The 24,382-nt window shown below is 40.5% G+C and overlaps 2 protein-coding genes across 2 annotated transcripts in view; one reads left to right on the top strand and one right to left on the bottom strand.

The window, feature by feature from the left end:
* The window catches only part of LOC146698349 (uncharacterized), a 32,147-nt gene that overhangs the window by 6,845 nt on the left and 920 nt on the right, over positions 1–24,382 (top strand). Inside the window, exon 3 of the mRNA XM_085472789.1 lies at positions 14,469–14,561. Within this exon, the coding sequence (XP_085328915.1) occupies positions 14,469–14,561 (93 nt within the window). The remainder of the gene's footprint in view (positions 1–14,468; positions 14,562–24,382) is intronic.
* Positions 9,733–11,156, bottom strand: LOC146698350 (uncharacterized). Its single transcript, XM_085472656.1, has 2 exons — positions 10,964–11,156; positions 9,733–10,888 (listed from the first exon to the last, which is right to left on the bottom strand). Exon 2 carries the CDS (start codon positions 10,886–10,888, stop codon positions 10,361–10,363), a length of 528 nt encoding a protein of 175 aa, XP_085328782.1. The 5' UTR covers positions 10,964–11,156; the 3' UTR covers positions 9,733–10,360.

Genomic DNA, 24,382 nt, shown 5'->3' with positions numbered 1-24,382 from the left:
ATCCCCTCAGGTCCAATCTGCTGACTGGCTTCTTTTACCTGTCTGTCGCCAGAGGCTGATGCTAAATGTCACTGACACTAAATCGCCTTTGTTAAGTCAAACCTATTTTAATTGTGTCACCAGTGATTTGCGCATTCTGTGCTGCAAATAAAGTGTATCAAGAAGAAGCAGGGGCTTCACATTTTCCTGTGAGATATATATATATACATGTTATTTAATTTTTTTGAAAACACTGACGTGGAATAAAAAGTGTGACAAGCCCAGTGCCAGCTTGGGAGGATTGTGATGTCTGCTGGCATTCCAGCAGTAATACTGCATGAGTGGAATGGGAATCAAATGTCTCCATGCTGGCACTCAACATATTGTTGGTCCCTTTGATTTAGTGTACAGCATCCAGGAAAATGTCATCGCATGTCTCCATTGTGCAGACTTGACATATCCATTTTGCAACTGTAAAATACAAAGAAAAACAAAAGCAAAATACCCGAGATGATGTCTTTATGCCACACGGACAGATTTACCATCATCCATTGCAGTTGCTTTTTGCAGGTGTCCCTCTTTTTTTCTTTTTACCAGACATACCTAAGCATTTCCTGTCACTTTTTGCGATTCTTAAGCGTGTCTAAGTGATAGAGTCGATCCATTCACATTTATATAATGCCTTACGCATTTGCTCATTTGGGAGGCTTTAAAGATGGGCTATAGTTTGTCAACAATGCTTGAAATTAAATGGCAAATCAGCTCATTCCCAATTAGATGAGATGCAGTGAAATGTAGCAAAATATAATAAACGACGCGCATTCAGAGACTCCTGTCACACAATGGTGAGTCTTTTCGCTCCAACCAAGGCGGCGGCGGTGTAACCCACTCATTACAAAGCCGAGAGAAAGAGCTGCTCTGTGTAGACAGGTAATGGCAGCCATCACAGGTGCAGAGTTACACACACACACACACACACACACACACACACACACACAGGCACAGAAAAAAAGAGACCCTGATCACGATCTAAAATAGATGATTTTCTGTTTCGCTTTATGTCGACACAAAACAGCGTCGCAGCGACTTGATATTACACGCTGATAAAGCTCGCAGGCTTACTCACAATGCAGCCAACCCAGTCTTCATGATACTGCATTGTTTACAGGTATTATTTCTTGCTTACTTAAGAGTTTGCAAATCCGATTAAAGCCAGATTAGTTCTATGTTTTGCATTGCTTTTATTTTAGCTGAGATCACTGCTTCGACAATTAAGTGCCTGTCCCATGTTAATGTGGTGTGTCTGTGTGTGTGTGTGTGTGTGTGTGAGAAAGGGTTTTGTCTTGAACTCTGACTTCAGGAAGTCCCCGGTCTCCAACCAATGGTAAAAGGCCTCCCAGATTCCCCTTCTCTCCAGTGAGGTGGAATACTGCCGGCAGATTACCATATCATTACCATATCATTAGCATAACATTACCGCTGCACAGCTTGGCTCGCTGTCTTCGGACGTGCTATCAGCTCATCGAGAGATTCAATCCCCCAATCCGCTCCCTGCTTCCACCCTCCCCTCCTCTCTCCTCTTCCCCCCCCCCCCTCCCTCCCCTGCCTCTGTACACAGAGGTGTGTTTTCCATCTGAGTAAAGCAGATGTAATTGAGGTAGAGCACTGGATTTACCGGCTAAATGAAATCACACAAACGCTTCGCGATCAGCCGGGGCCGCTGTCGTACACATTCAGAGAGCTCCCTCTCCGAAACCTCGCAGTGCTGCACCCAATTCAGAATTTTCTAATATCCTCTCAGAAATAGCCTCAGTCAGATGCTAAGCTATGTCAAGCCTTACTCTGGCTGGATTACTCTAGGCTGTTATATTATGACCAGGTGTGTGTGTGTGTGTGTGTTGGGCCAAAAGGGAAAAAAAAAAAAAGGCAGACCTGCCACCATCTTCTACCTCGCCCCTTCCTCTCCCTTTTCTGTACCGTAGGGCACTCGGGGGCACCGAAAGGGACACCAATCCTCTAATGGTTGTGAGCAAGGGCCCATTCCATTAGTCAGGGGGCCCGGAGTTCATCGCTGCTCCTCAGCGTGAGGAGGGTGGAGGAAGCGAAATGGAAGCAGGTGTTGGCCGGGGGCAACACAGAGGGCAACTCAGCACCAGCTGCATGCTGGGAAACGCAGCCCCCCACCACTCATCTCCACTCCTTCTCCGCCTATTTCTATTTCCTCATCCAAGTACAGCGCGCACACCTTGTTCATACAGAGCACACACACACACACACACACACACACTGACTTCCTATCACCCGCTTTTGTCCCCCAATTTCATTCATTCCAGTAAGCTTTTCTCCATTTTCCTTATCTCTCTCTTTCTCTCTCTCAGCCTCACACACTCATTCACTCTCGCCTATCTCCATCTCTTTCATTTTCTCTCTCTCTCATCCTCTCTCTCTCTCCCCTTGCTTACCACCCAGCCCCTCCCCTCGCTCCATCTTCACACATACCTCACTCTGATTTGTAAATGGAGAGAGGACTTGTATGAGGAATATGTGGAGAAGATGTGCTTTCCATCCCAGCTGGGAAACTCTGGAGGGAGACGAGCGCAGAGAAGAAGAAAAAGAAGCAGAAGAAGAAGTTGAAGAAGGAGGGGGCTGAAATTATGTTACCACCTCCTCGCTTGCTCTCTCTCTCTCTCTCTCTCTCTCTCTCTCTCTCTCTCTCTCTGTGTCTGTCGCTCTCTCTCTCTGTGTCTGTCGCTCTCTCTCTGTGGGCTTAGATGATGTATGGCTGCAAAGGCCACATGTTGGCCATGTGATGGATTAAAGCACTTTGTAGGAAAATTACTAAGAGCGCCTCGGCACATCCGAGTCTAGCCCTTAATAAAACTCTCTTCAATATTGAAATGGAGAGAGAGAGAGGGAAATACAGAGAGATAAAGAAGATAAAGGACAGTGGTGGATGAGAGCGGGGAGTGGGGCGTGCCAGAAGCCCACAAACACCCTCACACACACAATGCTCTTGTAGGTGATATGAAAAATTCCGAAATGTTGATAAAATTGCATGTTTTGAAGCTTTACCGTTTGATTTTACTTTGAGGTATTTGTTTTGTCCTTATCCATAAATAGAGCTGAAAAAAAAGACATAAATGAAAGCAGAGCAGATGTTATGAAGCGCTTGTTTTTCTTACATGCTTTGCGGATGAACTTTCAGGACATGCTTTCCACTTACCGCTGCTGTGGAAAACATCGTCTGGTGCTGTTTTTGCAATTTTTGCCTTTTAGTAAAAATGAGAACCTGAGACAGCAGAAGAATCCCGTTTAGACGTGCGCAATAGGACAGAAGTGCACATGAGTTCAAATTTTCAGAAAGCACATTATTGTTGAAGCACTTTCTGCTTTTTTTTTTTATAGGTCATCAGAATATATGCCTCACATTTAAAATCTATGCAATGATCAAAAAAGCCTCTTTTTTTGGACTGTTTAACCCTCTTTTTAATAGTTATTACATATCGAAACATTAGCAGTGAACTTGGTGTCACTTTTTATTAAATTGTGGTTAAATTGGAGCCTATAACCAGCAAAATACAGTCATAATTGTAACCACCTAGGAGTTAATTTTCTTCCAACCTTATACTATATAAAACCCTGTGGTAACTCCTAGATGCGTTATCGTTTAAAAACTCATCAGTCCCAATATATTTCCTTTTTAAGATGGACAGTAAAAATCCCTCCACCCCCCTCCACTCGTTTCTATCATTTCGTTTGCTGCCAATACTGTAACCAACAAGGCTTAACTGCTCACCCCATTTAGCCCCTAGCATCCCCCTTCCATCGCCCTCCCATCTCTCCTTTTTCTGCTTTTCCATAGTTGAGGCTGTGGAGGCCACAGCCCCTGTAGGGCTGTTAGTGTACACACCAGCTGCTGTTTTCTCCATAGGGTGGACTGCCTCACGTGGCTCTCACACACTGCTTCAGTGGCTCTTGATGTCTGTGTTTGTTTTTGTTTATCCTTCATGCCCCCCCCCCCCCCACCCCCCATCCCTCCCTCCCTCCATTGCTGTTTCTCTGTTTGTCTGCTGGAGGCTGCCAGCAACAGTGAGCCACGCAGATCCTGTGGATGCTTCAGCACCAAGAAGACTCAGAGTCTGAACTGCAACCAGAAGCTCTGTTGTACACCACAGTTATGACAGGATATGTTTTTGGGTGGACATGTATTCTGTCTCTTTCTTGGACTTGTAGTAGCCATTATGTATTTTTAGTTACAGTGACCTGTAAATGAGTGTGAACTTGTAACATTGAGATAATTACAGTAATTATAATAGCTGACTCTGTATGTGGTAGGGCTGCTGCAGTGTGAGTCTCTGTGTTTCTCACGCTGTGCATACACACAATGTAGAGTCTGAGCCACATTAGCAGAGCAGTCGGAGCCGAGGGCCTAGTTCCTGTAGTTACTTGTGCAATATGCCCAAAATGAACTTGAGGCGTAAAAATACGCTCAGGCTTTACAAGTGTAAAATACAAGCTGTTATTACTCAGCTGCTTCCTGGTGCTACAAAACCGCAGCCCTAAGGCTGTTAAACATATGTCCCAAATGCTGCAAAAGCAGCTTAAAAATAAATATAAGTTTTTTTTCCCCCCAATATTCTATCTTAGCATTGCTTTGGAGTCCGCTTTCTGACCCCCCCATGATATAAATCCAGCATTCGTGTGCCTAGTTTTGTGTTTGTGTCACCAGTTCCATTTGGAAGTTTTCGTGTAGACCACCACGTTTAGTAGCTAACTTGACCGAAGGAAACTGGATTGCTTTGAGTTGTTTAAAGACATTTCACCTCTCATCCAAGAATCTTCTTCAGTTTCAAAACCAAAAGGTGGAGAGTCCCAGGTATTTAAGCCCTGCTTGGGATTGTCCCAGGGAGGAGGTGGTTGTTGATCCACTATTAATCACGTGTGTCACCACATGAGCCAAGGCGTAAAATAGGCGTGGGAGATTACCACCAGAGATTTTGTGTGAAACCACTCTGTGAGCGTGCGCCACCTAATCATGTGACCTATTGAGGTCATCTCATGCATGTTATGATACCAAGGACTCGCCACCTTTTGGTTGTAGAACTGAAGAAGTTTCTTGGATCTTCAAACATGTTATAGAAGTCTATTTACCTTTTGTCAAGCTCTTAAGACTACCATGACCTGGATGACTGACTGACATGCTCGTCCTCTGTTTGTAGTTGTAACTCACACTGTAAGCCTTTAAAATAGAAAACAAAAGACAAAAAACAGCATGCTGAGGTGAAGATGCTAAGATTTTCATTGGGAGAGAACAGAATGGATTCGATTATAAGTTAGTACAGTGGATATACTGGAGACCGGATCTTTAAGATGGAGCTGCAACACAAGAGGAAAAGAGGAAGACCTCAGGGAAGATTCATGGATGTAGTGAAGGAGCACATGCAGAGGGCTGGTGTGACAGAAGAGAGTACTAACGATGGGGTGAGATGGAGGCAGATGATCTGCTGCAACGCCTAAAGTGAGCAGCTAAAAGAATTTTGTTGTCGTTGTCTTTTATTTTATTGAAGCAATTCTTCTCTGCTTGTAGTTTATCTTGAACTTTTGACTGGTACAAACAAGAGTTCTCCAACTGCTTGTCCACTTCTGCTAATTACGACATAAAGCAGCAATTGCATGTTACATTTTACTCCATTAGAAACATAACAGTTAATTTCTCAACATGAGTAACAGTTATATGATATATCTGTTATTTTTATGCTTAGCCTACTTATGAAATCTGGTAAGCTTTAAGCTTGGCAAACCTTTAGCTTTTAGCTTGTGTTAGCTTGCCATCAGGTCAATTCAGCAGGAAGTCCAGAACACATTAGTCAGTGACTAACTTGTGATGGGCATCATTGTCACTTATGTCTACTTTAATTACATCAGTCATAAAAACGCAGCTTTTCATGGACCGATTTGACTTCAATAAAGGTTATTAAAGAAAATAAATTAATGGATCATTTATTTCAAAACTCCTCAAGTAAACATTAAAAAAAGAGTTTGGCTTTTATTAAAAAAAATAATATTAAGCACAGCTTCCAAAGAACAAAAGACAGTGCAAGTATTACAGTACCTGCAGCTTTTGAGCTTTGGTATTTTGTTTCACAGCACTTTAAATCTGCTTGTTGCTTTCAAATGTTGTTTTGATTTTAAGGCTGGAGCCTTTCAATCATATGCAGCACAGTATGCTGATCTGAGTTGACACTCGAGGAGCGAGTACAGGCATTTCTAACACAGAAGAATCAATCAAAAAATCAAATAAACTCAGATATGGAGAGATATATGAGACAGTAGCACTACGGTAACTCAGCAATACAATGAAAGGCTATAACACAAAAACCCTCCGCCTCACGTAATAAGCAACTGTGCTTGCACCACAAAAGTAGTGGGTTTTTTTTAAAGCAACAGGCTCGTTTGATACTGAGTCCATTTTTGTGATGTTATAAAGTTGCTTTTGTTTAAATCAGTACTTTGAACTGTTGAAATCTTTTCACTGGTTCTCAGCGCAAAAGTGAGAGTTTAATTAAAGCTGAAAGAGAATCCAGCAGCTGCGTGACAGAGTTATTCAGTGGGTGTGATTAGAGAGCACTTCAAGTGTCACTGTTTTATACAGACTTTACTTTTTTTCTGTCTTGATTAATAATACTTTATAATGTATGTATATATATACACACACACACACACACACACACACATATATATATATATATATATATATATATATATATATATATATATATATATATATATATATATATATATATATATATACACACACACACATATATATACATATGTGTGTGTGTGTGTATGTATATATATATATATATATATATATATATATATATATATATATATATATATATATATATATATATATATGTGTGTGTGTGTGTGTGTGTGTGTGTATGTATATATATATATATATATATATATATATATATATATATATATATATATATATATATATATTTATATGTATATGTATATATGTGTGTGTGTGTATATATACATACATATATATATATATATATATATATATATATGTGTGTGTGTGTGTGTATATATATATATATATATATATATATATATATATATATATATATATATATATATATATATATATATATATATATATATATATATATATATATATATATATATATATATATATATATATATATATATATATATATATATATATGTATATATATATATATGTATATATATATATATATGTGTGTGTGTGTGTATATATACATACATATATATATATATATATATATATATATATATATATATATATATATATATATATGTGTGTGTGTATATATATATATATATATATATATATATATATATATATATATATATCCTGATACAAGGAAAAGTTGTAGATTTTTGCTCTTTATCGCAATTGTTTGATATACAAGACATGCAATTTTGAGTTTATTGAGTATTTTTTTAGTAGTAGCAATTTGCCGTGCAGCTATGCGTTCTTTATGGTGTTTATATTTTCACCATGCAGGTCAGATTACCTTGGGAACTCTAAACAATGCCCAATACTTTATGTTAATGTTTTTGTCAGTATTCCAGATCTTTTTGTTTTTTCCAGTAATCACTGATATCGCCAAGTTAATGCTGTTCACACAAGATCGTATTAAAGTCTGCATAATGATGAGGCTGTGCTGGATGAAAGGATCAAGCACAGGACTTTCTCAAACAAGGCTTTGTGTCCCATGTGAAAACAGTTATTATTATTATTATTATTATTATTATTGGACTTGTGCGTGCTCTTGTAATTGTCAGCTTTCAGCTTGCAGTTATGATTGAGTTTAGGAAAAAATCCTGGTTTTTAATGGCAAACAGAGTGTTAACCACAAACTGAACAGCAGAGTTTGGCTTTATGGCACAAATGACTGTAAAAGTGACTGAAAACTTTTCCCATGTGCATTTTTTCCCTGAGTTGCTACGCTGTGACATCACAAAAATGTGATGATCAATTCCAGTGATGGCAAATCGGATTATGATGATGATCAGACTGACTGACAGGACTATACTCTGAGACTTTAGTGGTGGAGAACTTTTTGCAGGGTCATAAAGTAGGCCAACGTGGTATCTACAGTTTTCAGTATTGCAATAATTATGCAACTTGTATTAAATATATACAATGAGTGTATTGCATACACACCTTCTATGATTTTCTGGTACAAAAGGTACACAGCGAATAGAGAGCCACAGATCCAGAGCCTTTAGGTCAACAGGAGGAGGTGTGTCAGATAATGCTACAGTTCATATGACACATGAACTTAAATAAAAATTCAAATGTGCTTGATATGAATTGATTTGCGGTTCTTGAAAAATCATAGGTGTGGTCTCCTTGGTTTTTATATATTATGTTATCTGAGGTTTTCTGCACATTTTACCTCATGTGGGAAAATATTCATTTACTTGTCCCCATTCATCAGGGCTGTGGTTTCTTATTCTTTTTTTGCAAGAGGTGCAACAGCATGCTTTTCTTTAATGCAGTTCAATTCAGTTTTATTTATATAGCGCCAAATCACAACAGACGCCTGAAGGTGCTTCATATTGTAAAGTAAAGATCCTACATATGTACAAATTACAAATGAGATTCAAAGTTTATCAGTTTGTCGATGGCGATATGTTTATATGTAAATATGAATTTAAAAAGACATTTTCACAGGACAGTCTTGGATAAAATGGACTTTTGAGATATAGCATTAAATTAATAGTAATTTATCATGAACATCTGTCTCTACCCAGGATCTTTATTTGCAGTGGCAACATAGTTAAGTTCAGATTTTTTCTTTACAGGCTTTATACAGCAGCAACACTGTCATGCATATACCCTCTCTATCAGTACTTTGTAATAAGGTCATGGATTGGGGAGATTCAGTTAAGCAATAGAGACCCTGAGAAGAGCCTGGTGAATAGTGCTGTCTGTCAACTTATACCTCTGTCTACAGTCTGAAGGACTAGTTAAAGCTGCTCTCAGTCTGGGAAGAGGGCGATAGGTCAGGGTGCTGTGCATCCATGTGTCAGATTCAATCTTAGCATAATGCTTTAGAAAAACCTCAGTGAATTTAAACAGGTTTGTCTGATCATGGATCACTGCCTTTCTAATCATATAATAAAGGAATTTTCAACCCCCAATTTTCATCAGCTGTTTAACACATTTACGTCAGCAGGCACTCTTAACTACCTCCCACCAAAAAGATACTAAATACATATATATTTTTCACTAGTTCACACGTTCTTGAAGGCATGTCTTATTTTTTCTGAAACATGCTCCAGTTGATAGGCATCCTACAGCATGATTGTCAAAATGTGAAACGTTTGAATCTTTTTTTCTACACAGCTAGATTTTAGTTTCTTTCAAAAGATGTTAAAATCTGACTGAGAGTTTAGTATTTTATTATCTAAACTGACAGTGCAACATAAAAGAAACAAAATACAATCGAATTAGTGAGGATAAACTTGTTGAGTCAGTTGGTTTTTTTTACCCATGCCAGTGCCATTTGCCCGGTTCAAATTTCAAATTCAAATTTTATTTTTATTTGTCACGTACACAGTCATACACAGTACGATATGTAGTGTAATGCTTGGACAACTGCTCGTGACCTAAAGAGAACAAAAAAGGAAAAGGCTATGAATAAGATAGGACATAAATATGAAAAATTTAAAAGGGTAAGTTTAACTAGGAAGGAATAAAATATAAATTAAGGTTAAAAATGAAATAACTGTACAACACAAATTAGAATGAAGGGTAAATTTAACTGGGAAAGAATAAGATAAAATATATAAATTAAAGTTGAAAATAAAATAACTGTACAACAAAATACACAATATAGAACTATATAAGAATGTATGAAGAAATATAAATAAATATATACACAATAACAGCACCTGTACAAGTATTAACTGGAAATGAAGAATGTAGTGAGGCTTTGACAGTGATTCCACACCCTTTTAGACCTGCTAATAACACTACAAGAAGAAAAAATGTGGATGGACACTAAGTTGAATGAATGTTTTTGGTTGTCTGAAGTAGGGCATGCTATGTAAAAAAGTAGGAAAACCACTTTGGGAGCCACATTTGTAACACATTTTATTGATTACTTTTTTCCCCTACAAGCAGGCATAAGATGCAGGTTACACAAAAGCTGATAGTTTACACTGAAGCCTCAAAGTGAAAACTTGTGGCTACTTTATTTCAAAGAAACTAGCATAAAAGCAAAGATTGTGACTTCACCTGTATTTTTTAGATTCACAAAATTCTCAAAGCTGTTACATACTGTACTGATTTAGGATCAGAGGTCTCCTACACGTCTGTGCTAACGAAGGCGATTTTCTTTCGAAGAGATGCAAGAAGATTGGGCCCAATCCTGTACGTCTCTTTTGGCTCATAATGCGCGGATGCATAAAGCTCGTCGATTCGTTTGTTGTTCTTGTTATATTTCACCAAAACTCTGTCCATGTTACTTTTAGGATTGCTGCGGTTGTAGTATCTTCTGACTTCATATGGCAGCTTCTCTGCGCCAGGATAGTGGAGGTTTCCAATGGTGTAATAGCTCCACTGCTGTCTGTCTTTTATCACAGGAAGAACTGGCCCTTTGTTCTGAAACAAGTGAAACCCATATTCTCCCCGGTAGGGATCACACAGAGCCCTCATGTTGTTGTCCAAGCAGTTCTGAACGTACCACACCAGCAGCTTAAGGCCATGGCGAGGAGGCGGCTGACCAAACCCGCTGTCCTGGAGTTGTTGTATTGAGTCGAGGGTTTTCGGAGGTGAGGTCAAGACCACAGACAACACCAAAGTCAAACAAAACAAGGCTTTGTCGTGTGCCATCTATGAAAAAAGACATCCCAGTGTGAGAACAGGAATCTTAAAACTACACTAAAGAAACATTTTCTCACAACTTACCTTTTAGTTGGTACCCGTTTCCCTGTAGTCTCAAAGCGTGCCTGCAACCGAAACTAAAGTTGGTGTTTTGTGCTGCAGCTGAACGAACTATTCGATCCTGCGGTTGTCTTCTCTCTGTCTTATGTGGAGAGACTGAAAAAAAAGAAAGCACACTGGTAGGGTTTTCATTCTCTATGTGCGATGAAAAAGGAAGTGATTGCTGTACAGCTGGACTCTGTGAAAGTCCCATTTGAAAGAATAATTAAACTAAGCAGGCGTATCTCAGGGACTAAAGGAAGTTACCAATGTAAAGTCTTACTTCTGCTTTCACTCCTAGCTGCGAAGAACAGCTGCTAATAGAGGAGCAGCCAGTCAGCTGTGCACACCAGAATAATAAAAGCTTAGCAATGAAGATGATTTCATATATGCTGGTGATGTAGTACTTTAAACTCGCTATAGGGTGTGTGGTAGTGGAGGGGGTTTCAACCTTTATGTATATGGGAACCAGCGAGTTTGCAAACAGTGAGGGGTTAAAGTGGATTCGATAGGTGGGGGGAACCCTAAGATCTGGTGCGGCAGTGCAGCAAAGGAAATGGCTCACTCACAAAGAAGTCCCCAAAAGAACGAAAGGATCATAGAGGATCCAAAGAGGAACGGATCAGTCTGTTGGTACCAGCGTCCAGTCAGCAAGAACATCCAAATTCATCCCAAGCTCACTTAGTTCACTGTGCACCGATTCAAGCCTACAGTATCACATGTCTCTTTGTGTGTCTGGGCGTGTGTTTGTGTGCCTTTGAACACTCTCATGATTAGTGTTCTCAGTGACTGCTGGCTGATGGGGTTGATTTGTCCGACAGTGCAGTGTGTCAGGCAGGCTCAGCGTCCGCACTGGAGAACATGAGTGAAGGAGCGAATAATTGATAGTGACAAGGCGCTCCCAGCCTTAATTGCTGCTGGTGAATTAGATTACCTTTTTAAAGTGCCTTCATTAGCAGAGGGAGAGCCATACCAACGGTCCCCTGATTGGCCTCATATTGTTTTGCTGTGAACTTGCTCTGGCAGGGCACAAAAAGTGTGCGTTTGTTTTGGTTGGTTTGAAATTGCTCACTAATTTTCTTGTACAGCTGTAGCTTGTCTGTGTGCGCGATGTGTGCACACGATTCATATCCAGAGTTGACATTTTGTGATACATCAGTAACTCACTGAAGCAGCAAGTGTCTTTGTGTGTTTATGAGGCTTAGTCTGCTGTTTTAAAGGGTATATGCACCTGTGTCACAAGGAAATATTTAGCTCCAATGGCTTGCATTTTATGTCTAGTGTAATATGCTGAAATATGACAAGGAAGCCCAGATATATAGGTGATATATACTCTATGTTTTTTCTTTTTTTCTTTTGTGAAGATCACAAACCATAAAGTGAAATTTGATGCTGTTTGTGGACTTTGTGGACTACATACTGCTGTTGCCCCACTAAATGAGGTCCAACATCAGGGTTAGTTAGTTATTTGCTGGAGATCGTGGTTATAGAAATAGATAAAAAATATGAAGTAGTCATGGAAAAGCAGTTTATTGGTTTATGTAAATGGACTTGATTTTTATTTTATTCTGTTTTCGTTGCAATCAGCACAACAATGAAACTAGGGTTCATCAGGAAGTGTATTTCATGTGGGTGCCACATTCATCTCGGAGAGTCCTCAGTGGGAATGTGTGACCCAGGCAACCGGAAAAAATAAGTTAAAAAGGAAAAATAGTGGTAGGAGTTGTATTTTACCCAATCCATGATCTTGTCTCAAGCCTAACCAAAAAAGAAGTTTTCAGTTTCATGAGTATTCCACAAACTTCTGTGAGACTGTGTTGTGTGATGCTTGAAAATGTTCCTCCTTTTTCTCTGTAAAGCTGCACAAAGGGACAGACGGGATTTTGCTGAAAGTGAGCAGGGAAAGTAAGGAAGAAGTATCAGTCTATGCAGAGAGAGTTACTTGCGCATATTTTAAAAAAACACCAAAAAAAAACCACCCAACTTTCTTCCTAAACCCAAATGTCCAAAACCTCACACCCTCTTCTTCCCCTCCAGCAACTGTTTCAGCTTCAGCTGTCCTCCCTCATTACATTTCCATATCTATCACCAGTTACTGTTCCATCACCAGCCCACCAGCCCCCAAAGTTCCCTCATCCCAAAAACACACTGGCATCCCCATCTCTGCCTCATGCTTCATTCCCACCGCAGCCAGCCTTCAGCCCCCTGCCAAGTTAAATGGACTGTACTGGCGTCAGGGGAGTCGCGTGTGCTCAATTCAGCTCAGCTCAGCTGGGCTGCAAGCGTTATAAACTTAGTGTGTGATTATTGTCGGAGCCAGGCTCCTCCATGCAGGAAGTGCGCACTGATGGGTACTATGTCACCGGGTACGGGGCCAGCCGTGGCGAGAGGGATGAGAGAGCAAAAGGAGAGACTGAAACTGAGGCGAGAAAAGAGCACAGAGAGGGAGGAAAAAAATTGTTAGAGATGAAGGAGGGTAACGGGGATCGAGGGAGAAAGGGTAATAAAAGATAGAGGAAGGAGAACAAGCAGGAGAGGACTGAATCATCAAAGGGAAGGAAAAAGCCACGCTGAGCAAGGAAAGACTGATGTACACCTATCGCAGCAGACAAAGACAAGAGAAGACACACGGGGAGTGATATAAAGAGGGAGAAGCATAAGAATAATGCAGTCAGAGAAGAAAGAGAGGCAGCAGGGAAATCAGCAGAGGAGGGGAAAAGAAGAAGAGACGGGGAGGGCGCATAGGAGAGAAAGGCAAGAAGAGAAATTAGAGAGAAATTTTTCAAGCGAGTGATGTGCGCTGTGATTGTTTTCTCTCTCTCTCTCTCTCTCTCTCCCTCCCCGTCTCGCTCTAAACGGTCGGGATGTGGCCTGTATCTGCCGGCAAGAAGGAACTCAATTTGGGACAATTTACTCGGCAGTCTCAGCCCTGATGCACCTCAGGGACAGAGAATAGAGAGAATGAAAGTGAAGGAAGATAGAATCAGCAAGCCCCGCACACACATACATACACACTCACACAACGTGTGCCTTGCACACAATTGCTGCCGAGTAGATTTCACTTAGTTAGTTCTAACTCTCCCAGGCGGTCAATACGATTGAGTTTATAAGGCTTGGAAATGAAAAGCCCAGGATAAGGTTAGATAAACTGTGTGCTATTTGATTTTGGGCTACCCTTCGCAGAAAAACCCACACAAGACAGATGGCCGGAGGGGATACGCTGAAATCATGTTGTGCAAAAGGGTCAGATGGGTGATTAAGGCTGAATGCGTTGTGTGCTTTGACCCTCGCTCTGTACCTGCATTGGTTTCTCTGCGCTGAAGAAAGCGCTTGAGTGATTTTTCCAAATGCATCTTTGTTTTTGCATTCTTAAATAAAATGCAGCCACATGATCAAATGTTATATCATAACTTGCACCCTGCAACACTTTGCGCCTTAAAAGTTTGGGATTGTATAAGCTGAATGTGAAATTGTCTTTCCATGCTCACAGGTTGGCAGCCTGAACGGTCTGTACACACTGAGGGACACCAGGGGGCGCCCTGACAGAGCCACCTTTGAAGACAGACTTGCAGCAGCAGCAAGGGTAAGTATCCCCCCACCCACCCCCCCATAAATAAATGAATAAATGAACTAAAAGAAAAGGAAAAAAAAACACTTGATGGACTGAAAAGTGAGGACACTGACAGAGGAAGGAGCTGTGTGTTCCCAAAAGAAAAAGAAGCCACTCTGTTTACTTTTATCTTTCATTTCTTTGCCTGTTCCTGCAACACTCTGAGAAATGCATTCACAACTACAGCTGTTGAGAGCATCCAGCCACTTGGACGAGACTCTTTGATGCATTTAGCACAGTGAATTTACACTCTGGCATCAGTTCTGATTGTACCCAGGGAGTGTATGCAAATGGAAGTTCATTTAAGCTGCCATTGCTGTTTTAATCATGCTCCACTGTTGATTAGCAAAATGATTGGCAAAAAAGAAAGGAAAAAAAGACTGAAGCAGGCCCGTGTTGAGCAATGGATAAAAGTTGTTTACCTTGCTCTTGTTGCTTGTGTGCCTGTTCCACCCAATATCACTTTGTGCACCCATCCCCTCCTCCTTCCTCCCTTGCCACCTTCAGCAAGCTGCTCCGCTTTACCCTCGGAGCTCACAATTCAACCTCCTCACTAGGCTTCCGTGGCCATGGAAACCGTCATTCAGGGAGACATCCCATGACAGCAGGGAGAGGAAGGGTCGGAGATGTGGCTTCGCCCCTGTCCATTCTCCAGGGTGCACCGGACCTCTGGCCTTTCTCCAACACATTGCCCCTTCAATCTCTCTCTCTCACACACACATACACACAAAATACACAAAACAATAAAAATACTCACATAGATAGACGTGTGTGTGTGTGTGTGTGTGTGTGTGTGTGTGTGTGTGTGTGTGTGTGTGTGTGTGCATCTACCCCACAACTACAAACCACCCTCCCACCCGAACACACACAGACACACAAACAGCCTGAAAGCAAAGGAGAGAAAGGAATTCCAAACTTTCCGATTCAGAGTTATCATCTGAATCAGTGTGCGTGTGATTAATTGAAGTAATTTATGCACAATCTCCAGTGACTCCATGTATGGTTCATGATTTCATTAAACTGTAACTTTAATTACTTTTCTACTATCGTAACTTTAGGTGAAAATAAATTCCCACCCTTAAATGTCTCACGTTTCGTAATGAGTCTTACATTTAATGGATTGCACAAATAATGTTTTGGGATGATGAACAATTGCGTATTTAGACGCTGCTTCTCCCTGCCAGCTGCCTTCATTTTTTTTCCATTACAGTCATTTTATTTTGGAATTTTGTTTCATTTAAAGAAATCTTATCGTTTAGTTTTGTAGCAAGTAAAAAAAATGCTGCTATTGCAGCTTACTTGAACCCTCTGAAAACCCTTGAAACTTCTTTGCTTCCCAACTTATATAATGCACTTTATTTGCTTTCTTTTTTTTAGCTGAATACAGTTAATATTGTTGTGGGTTTATGGAAGACATGCTTATGTTGGGTTATGTGTTGTCAAACACAATTAGAGTGTGTTAGCTGAAGCAGCTGGCCTCCTGCCAGAGCCTTAGCAATAGTTCGTCCGCCCACCTCTGACCAGGCTTCCATCTTTACAAACACGTCTGCTGTTTTTTTTCCTTTGGATTGCATAGCAGGTGGGTTTGATAGCAGAACCCACCAGTTACTGCATCATATAAAGTTTAGTAGACTGCAAGGTTGCGACGGAGTTAAAATTAGCTTCGTGCGGCTTAATCTGCCCTTCACAGTTAGAATAGTATTTACAGTAGAATAGTATTTACAGGTAAAAAAGCCCTACTGTTGCTGAGATCCCATTTGCAGTGATGTGGTAGAGTGCTACTCACTGAGGTGTTTGTGTTACTCTGCAAAGCACCTGCATTTTGAAATGAAAGGTGAAATCACTGGTGCATCGTTGTGTAGCAAAAGCATAACGAGGCTGTGTTTTCACGAGATAGATCTACTCCTGTCAGGAGGTGGAATTAAACCGAGGGCTGTTTTACCTTTTAGAAATAGTTGTAACTATATTGTAATAACAGCTGTGCAGTGTAACTTGGCGTATTGATTAATAATGCTGTAAAACCACGGCAAACAAAATAAGACGCAACATAAAATATCATTTATACCTGTCTGTATATCATAACTGTTGCAAACTATTGAGGAGTCCTTTATAAAGAAAATAAATGAAAGGGAACTATTTAAATCTTCTTGACAGAAGAATAAGAAACATCTTTAATAAATTAGCACGATCTGCCGCAGCTGCTGCAGCTCATAGAAGCCTCAGTCTATTGTTTGCTGCATTGACACACACACAGTCACATTGAATGGAGGCCACAGTGGCATCTCAGAGGAGGAGGAGGTTTTGCCACTGTGTAATCCCAGCTGATGCAGCCCTCTGTCAGCAAGGCAGCAATCAGCTGTGGTATTAATCTCAATGCTAATGGCATCATTAGCAAAGCTGTGGAAAAACATACCAATGTGAGGGTTTAGAGACACATGGAGAAAGACCATATATGCACATCTGGCAAATAAAGCACATGTAAAAATGCTGTTAACGAAGCAAAAACACAGACACATACACACATGGTTTCTCTTCTGTCTCTCTGAGTGTGTATGTGTACGTAGTTTATTTGAAACCCCGTTTCCCCTCAACGACTCTCTTCCGAACTGTCCTAACTATTGTACCTCTTGTGGTTTCATTCTCAAACGCGCAGACATGTTTCTGACCAAACTCTATACTGACCTTTTACCAAATGTCTCAGATACTAACCCCCTGCCATCTTTTGACACACACATTGGTTCCTGCTGGTGTACTACACACTTAATACACAGATACAGAAAGGCACTGTTCACAGCATGTTCCAGTCTTGTGATGACCTGGTTTGAATCTTCTTTTTAAAAAGAAATCTGTTTTAATATCTGTCTCATTAATCTGAGCTGTACAGGCACCTTATTGATGCAACACTTGAGACGACAGCTGCAAGCTGCAGACAGAAGTCAAGGAGAAAAGACATTACCGGCAGAACAAGTGTGAAGTTTTTCTTATATAAACTGAAAAAAATAAGCAGGGCGCTAAAAGATATTTATTATAGTGAGGATGCTATAATGATGAAAGGCCAAGGTCAGCTTTTAGAAAAAATAAAGTCAAATATAGGCTTTACCTTGCAGCTAGCAAAACATCTAAACTTTTAGTGATGCTTACCTAACTAGTGTAAGCTCACCAATAGGTAGTCTTATTTTTGCATAAAAAATGAAATATATTCTAAACAGCCACAGCTAAATTAAGATAGAGCATGCATTGTCCAGTTGTTGTCAAATGATGCTCGATCTCCTTGTGATTGAATATCGAGTTATTGAACGACCTCTAAAATTTGCAGTGTGTTAAATCCTTAAAAACGTATAAAAGTGAAAATGTGCTAATAAATGTGATAGTTGTTGTAGTGTTTAAAATGTGACAGCAAATCGAAAAATATTTTTGTCAGTGCAAGTTTAGCCTTATATGTAGGGATGGGTATCGTTTAGGTTTTATCCGATACCAGTACCAAACTGGTACTTTTGAAACGGTGCCGGTGCTTAAACGGTGCTCGAACCGGTGCTTAAAGAATGGAGAACACAAACTTTGTCCAAAAACCTCTCATGTTTAGCTGTTTTTTTGTAAAAAGATAACAATGTGTGCCTTTTCTGCAGCTATAGGGCATATCTGGTATCACTCTTGGCTGGAAGCAGTGCTTAAACAATGGAAAAAACACAAACTTTGTCCAAAAACCTCTCATGTTTAGCTGTTTTCCACTTTTCTTTGGTCATTTTAGCCTTTTTGGCCAGGGTGAAGGGAGTATCTGCCATCAAACAAGAAGACAGCCGCATGTAACTACGACGGTGTTTGCTAGTTCACCTTACATGCATTCATTTAATAGCGTGGTTAGCCTACTCAACGTAAATTACACACGTACAACATTAAGCTACTCATGCAGAGAAGAACGGCTGCTGCTGCCATCATCATCATCCGTCATCATTTCTGCTACACTGGCAGGGCTAGGGGCCAGGACTCTCCTCTTCGGGTTTTTGGGGGATGTTGCTAACTCCAGGTCCGATAACGGGCACCACACACGCAGTAGATGTGGACAGTGTGAAGTCTCGCAGCAAGCTATCAAATACGGTGCATTTCTCGGCTTTTAACAAAATTCTGCTTTTCGGTCTGGTTGCTACCGTTTATGTCAGAACCGGTGCCGGATACCGGTACCCATCCCTACTTATATGTTGCTTTTAAAAAGTTACACTCTGTCTGATGAACGTGTTAATTATATTATAGAAATCTATAGTAATCTTTGTTAATTCTTGATATTGTGCCTAAACTAAAGTCCTAGAATTTTAATTGCATAAAGCATAACTTTACTACATTGCTATGTCTGTAGAATAGAGATGGAATAAGAGTGAGAGTGCTTTCAGGTACATCCTGCTTCTCACTTCTTCTATGTGCAAACTGTTTTGATGCATTTAAAATAAAAACCATATTAGATATATCCATTGAGCAATACAGATATTACTATTAAAATGATCAACTTTTATGTTCTTAAGTATGACTTAAGCAGAAATTCACATTCATAAAACTTTATATGAAATTGTTGGAAATGTTTTGTTTATACTTAGAATTATCAATGAATTAGATAATTGTGTGAATTTGTTCCTTAATTGAACTTATATTTGATATTTGAAGCTCATATTTTAAGCAAGTAGTTGAAGCCACGACCATTGGGAGTGAATGATTCTGCTCTTTGACATATCGTGGGTGTTAGATACAGTAGGCATTATGCTAGTGGACATTGTGCAACCGGGAATGTCCACTAGCAACCAAACGTCAACACCAAAGTGATGCATGTCGAGCAAATCACTTTGTGTGGGCAGTAAACAACTCTTAACTCTGATGAACTTATTGATTCAACACCAGTGGGAGTGAAAGACACCATTTACTGACATTTGACAGAGTGCTAGCTGCTAAGCCCCAACCACATTTAGCGGCTAACGCGTGGTTGGGGCTTCAATTCTTAGTTCTGAGAATAACTATAAATCTAGGAAACTGTTTTATAGATGGGGTCAGTGGTCGCTGCAACTAAAGCTACTAAGTGTAATCCATTTGTCATTAATTTGATCATGAATGTTGTTAATTAATTTTACCAGTAGTTTACCTATCTGTTCACTACTGTGATTTTATTTTGTGACGATAGACTATACGACATTTGTAATCTACAAGGCCAGAATAATTGTTAGCTCGCAAAATAAAATCTTAATCTGTAATGTATTCATACTGATTTAGGAGCTTTAACAGAAGTTTGGAAGCTTTGTTTAATGCTAAGTTAAATCTAAGTTTGTTTGTTTTTTGCCTCATTTGTGCTCCATATTATTTTCCAAGCGGCATCAAAAAGGCTGTAAAGATAACTTGTCTAAAAGACAGAATATGAAGTTAAGAGCCTCACCCCAACCACCACTCTAATGCCGTTTGGGCTTATCTTATCATTTTTGTTGTTTGGGTTACCATTACCTGATTTACATTAGCTAACTTGCATATTTGTGTTCAGCTTTGCAAGCAGTATAATGTCTGTTTCAAATGTGAGGATTTCTCTCTCCCTCTCCCTCCCTCTTTCCAACCCACTCTTCTATCCACAAAGGACAGGAAAAACATTTGAATTTTCCCTCAATACTTTCTCACTGTTGAGACGTTTGTGTGTGTGTTTTTTCCCCTTCTCCTTATTTTTCTTTTTTTTTCCTCTCTTTTTTTTCTGCTATTTTTTTTAAGACTCCAGTCACATCCGCAATCCCGCGGCCCTATAAGGAGCTTTCACGCTTTTTGGTTTGCTTTAGATGTTTAATACCCCTCTCTTTTGTGTCAGGCAGCCGGAGAGGCGTTAAGAAGCGCTGATAAACCCCACTTAGATCCCTTCCTGGCCCGTCACCCTGGCCTGCCGGGCCGCTTTAGCAGGGAACTGATCTGTGACGGCCTGCCACTCAAACTGAGCACTTCTGAAGGTTGACACAATGGAGTGAGCAACACACCAGAGGGCCCAGGGGTTGGTGGGGGAGGAGGAAGGAGGGAGGAATGAGGTAGAGGAGAGGAGGCCAAGAGGTGCCCTAAAAGAAGCCTAGAGGAGGGGCCAGAGTGTATCACGCTGTTATCTATTTCCTCTCTTTCAGCAGTTTTGCCCTCCCTCCCTTTACTGTGTGCTACTGTAGAGCTCCCCATCTTTCCTTGTTCGCCTTCTCTGCAACAGTAACACACACACACACACAGAAAAAAAACCCCTCTTCTCTGTCGTTTTTCTCTCTGCGGTCAGGACTATCAGTCTGGCAGCTAGAGATGAGATTGAATGAAGAGGCAGACTTGGTGAGTGTGGTGGGAGGGTTGAGGACTAGATAGGAATCAGCAGTGCATTGCGGGGTCTGGTGACGGTAGTTCATGCGGTGTGCTCACTGCTGTGTGGCATAATGGGTCCAACCAGAGCCAGGCTAAGGCCGACGGTGCGTCAGGAAGCAAAGCTTTGAGATTGACAAGCTCAGGGAGGGGTTGGGGCTGCAGCGGAGGCAGCGACGGTGGGGTGATGCGGCCACTGCTGCTGCTATTGCCATCAGTTTCCCGTGGGGCCGTGGGTGGGTAGTGAAGCCCAAAATGTCAGCGCTGATATCTGTGCAGCTCGGCTCGGCTATCACACTGCTGCAGCTGCCTGCCATCCACCGCATCCACTCATTCATATAGAGACATGGGAGTATTGCACAGACACACACACTCACTCTCTCTCTCTAACACCCACAGTTTTCTTTCTGCGTTTCGTCAGCACCTTCCTTGTTCATTCATTTCAGTTCTATAGAGCCATTTTTGCACACAAACAAACACACACGTGCGCGCACACACACACACTCTCACACGCACACTCACACTCTTCATGGGATGTCTTTAAACACACATTCATGCAGTTTTACTCCTTCCATCTCGCTGTCTTTCTTCCCCTCCTCTTCCACACATTCACATTGTGCCTCTGTCAGTTCTATCTCAGCTGTTCAATCAAGCAAGTACTCCACTGCTCTCTCTCTGTGTCTCTTTTACCCCACTCACTGTTTAAAAATGAGTTTTCCAAACTTGTTTTTCAGTTTTTTCTTTATTTTTATTTTCCATTGATCTCATACCATGTTCCTTTTGTATATCTCTTTTTCTATTTAGTGATGCTTTTATTGTGAAGGGCAAAGTGTCAGCAGCTTTGATAATTGATGTTGCACAAACTTACGATGTCATTTTTCAGTTCAGGTATATGTGGCATGTGTTTTTGGAAATTGTGTGCATTTTGTTGTGTGTGTGTGTGTGTTTGTGTGTGTGTGTGCTGCCCATGCGTCACAGTTGGATGATGAATGTGCTGACAGTAGAGGGGTCAGTGTCACAGACAGTATGGTCAATTGCCCCTCGTCCCCTGAGCCTAACCTTGAGCAACACTCCCTGAAGAGTCTCAATCTGCCATTAAGGCCTGAAAAAACACACACACACACACACACACACACACACACACACACACACACACACACACACACACACACACGCGCGCGCATTCCCAAGTGAGCGTGTGCCATTAGTAGATGGCAGGGCTTGGTTTGACAGAGAGCGATTAGCTCCCTATCATGTGTATTGATCACCATGTCCTGGCTGCTCCCCGAGAGGAGAGGCTGAAGGGGTTTAACAAGGCTATTGGGACATACACGCACACACCCTCACACATGCGTGCACACACTCACTATTTGCCAGCGAGTTTATGCGCCTCCACGGAAATTTTTCATCCATCCCGTTGTCATTGGTTTCACTTTTGGAAACCAACGTAAATAGAGTGACTTTGGAAATACTTTTCTCTAAAAGTTTCTGGGAACTATTGCCACACACCGCTCTGGTGTTTAACTGCTTAGCCAGCTGAAAATGGTTATATCTTCAATAGCCTACCAATACTACTCCCAGTTTAATTTGACCTGACGTTTGAGATGCATCTGAAAATATTCCTGTTAACACTTTCTTTAACCAGTGTATTTAAAATCCCACAATCATATTGTATATAGTGGAATATAAGTTAAAACAGAAATATAATAAAACAAGAAGAACTCAGAGAGTGCAAACCTCCACCATGGCAGCTCACTCTACAGTATTTACTTTTAATGATAATAGTATTGTATTCTGTACATATTCTTTTAGTTTACATTGTTCTTTTTGAATGCACTTTAAGAAGTTTGTAGTGCAATCAAAATAACACATTTTGGTGTTAGTTTGAAATAAGACAAAAGTCAAATGTAAAGTTGAGGTCAGAGGTCAAATGTGACATGATATTTGGATGCAAACTATAATGTGATATTTTTAAACCACACATACCATTTTCTGAAAGTTTGACCTTGAAGTAGAGCTTAGAGGTGAAATTTAGATTCCCCGTATGTCATAGTTCATTCCCTATATGACAGTACAAACTGTCATTACAAATAATGGCAATAAGATACATAGTTTTAAATAGCGCTGTTACTTTGACCTTCAGATCAGTTTGTTAATCAGAGGTCAAATGTGACATAATATTTTAAATCTTTATACAGTACTTTCTATGTGTTGACAATATGTACCACACTAAGAATGATAGTTCCTAAGGATTTGTGTCAATTTTCACACAATAAATCGTTAAGTTGACGTAAGCAAACTTTGAATGGATTGTTAACACGACCCCACTCTAAACCGCTACAACGTTTCAGCAGAATTCACTCAAAACCTGTTAAAAACTACAGAGACAAAATGACGACACACATGCAAATGCTACCAGAAACATAAACTCCTTTGCAGAGATAACTATGTTTTTTAGAAGTGCTTTGCAACGTGCAAATAAAAACTCAGTGAAAGGCAGCTGCAAGCTTTTGCTCACTGATGCTGTCCATTGCATGCCAACGATAAAGTCTCAGTGGACCCCAGTGGCTGGCTCATGCTGTATTGGGAAACTGCTCGTGTCCGTTTTGCATTAGCATGATGACATTTATGTGAATGTCCTGAATGAATGCGCATGAAAGGTGAACTATCAGTTCTGTTATTCTGATTATCCAGAGGAATACATATGTACCAAGTGCACTGTTGTGCTACACAGTATATCCTAAGTAAAATGCTAGTTTGGAGCTGCACTCTGAATTTGGTACATGTTTTTGTATTCATAACAAACAAAACAAAGCAATAGTATAGCTCACACATAAATTAGAAACAATGTTTCTCTTGCTAAATAGGAATTGCCTAAATGTGCTAACAAATCCAAGTGTTTGTTACACTTAGCTTATTATGCTTTAAATCATCTTAAATTAGCATAAATCAATACGCTGCACCTAAAATAAACACCCATTTGATTACATTTGCAGATTTGTGCACATCACATCTTCTCTCTGCCTGAGTTCTCCTCTGTTTCACATCACGTATGACGAGTTCTTAGCTTTAACAGCTGTCTTCTTTGGGAAGGTTAGACCAGCTCCTAGCTTTTGTTAATTGAGTATAATTGAAGATGGTGAAGAGGGAATAAACCAAGCAGGCTTTTAGGAACATAAAAGACTGCCGCCGCCTCTCAGTAGTATTTATTTTCAACCTCTTCCACTCTGATTTAAGTGTAAGAGGACAATAGTGGCCTGACAGTGATATGTGCGTGTGCGTATGCGTGTCTGTGATCTGCTGTTTGATTTACTTCACCCACCTTCACAAGGACCAGCCTCTTATCAGATCAAAGCTGCGAGCAGCGGCCTATGAAAGAAATCGTGCGTGCGCGTGAATGCGTGCACATGCGTGTTGTGGAGGACAGAGGTGTAGGTGAGGCGGGGGTGTTT

The sequence above is a fragment of the Copadichromis virginalis genome, linkage group LG11 (assembly GCF_057382275.1).
Source record: "Copadichromis virginalis isolate Kocher_CV1m ecotype Utaka linkage group LG11, C_Virginalis_male_GT1.1, whole genome shotgun sequence".
NCBI classification, from domain to species: domain Eukaryota; kingdom Metazoa; phylum Chordata; class Actinopteri; order Cichliformes; family Cichlidae; genus Copadichromis; species Copadichromis virginalis.
This window is presented reverse-complemented; position numbering and strand designations above follow the sequence as displayed.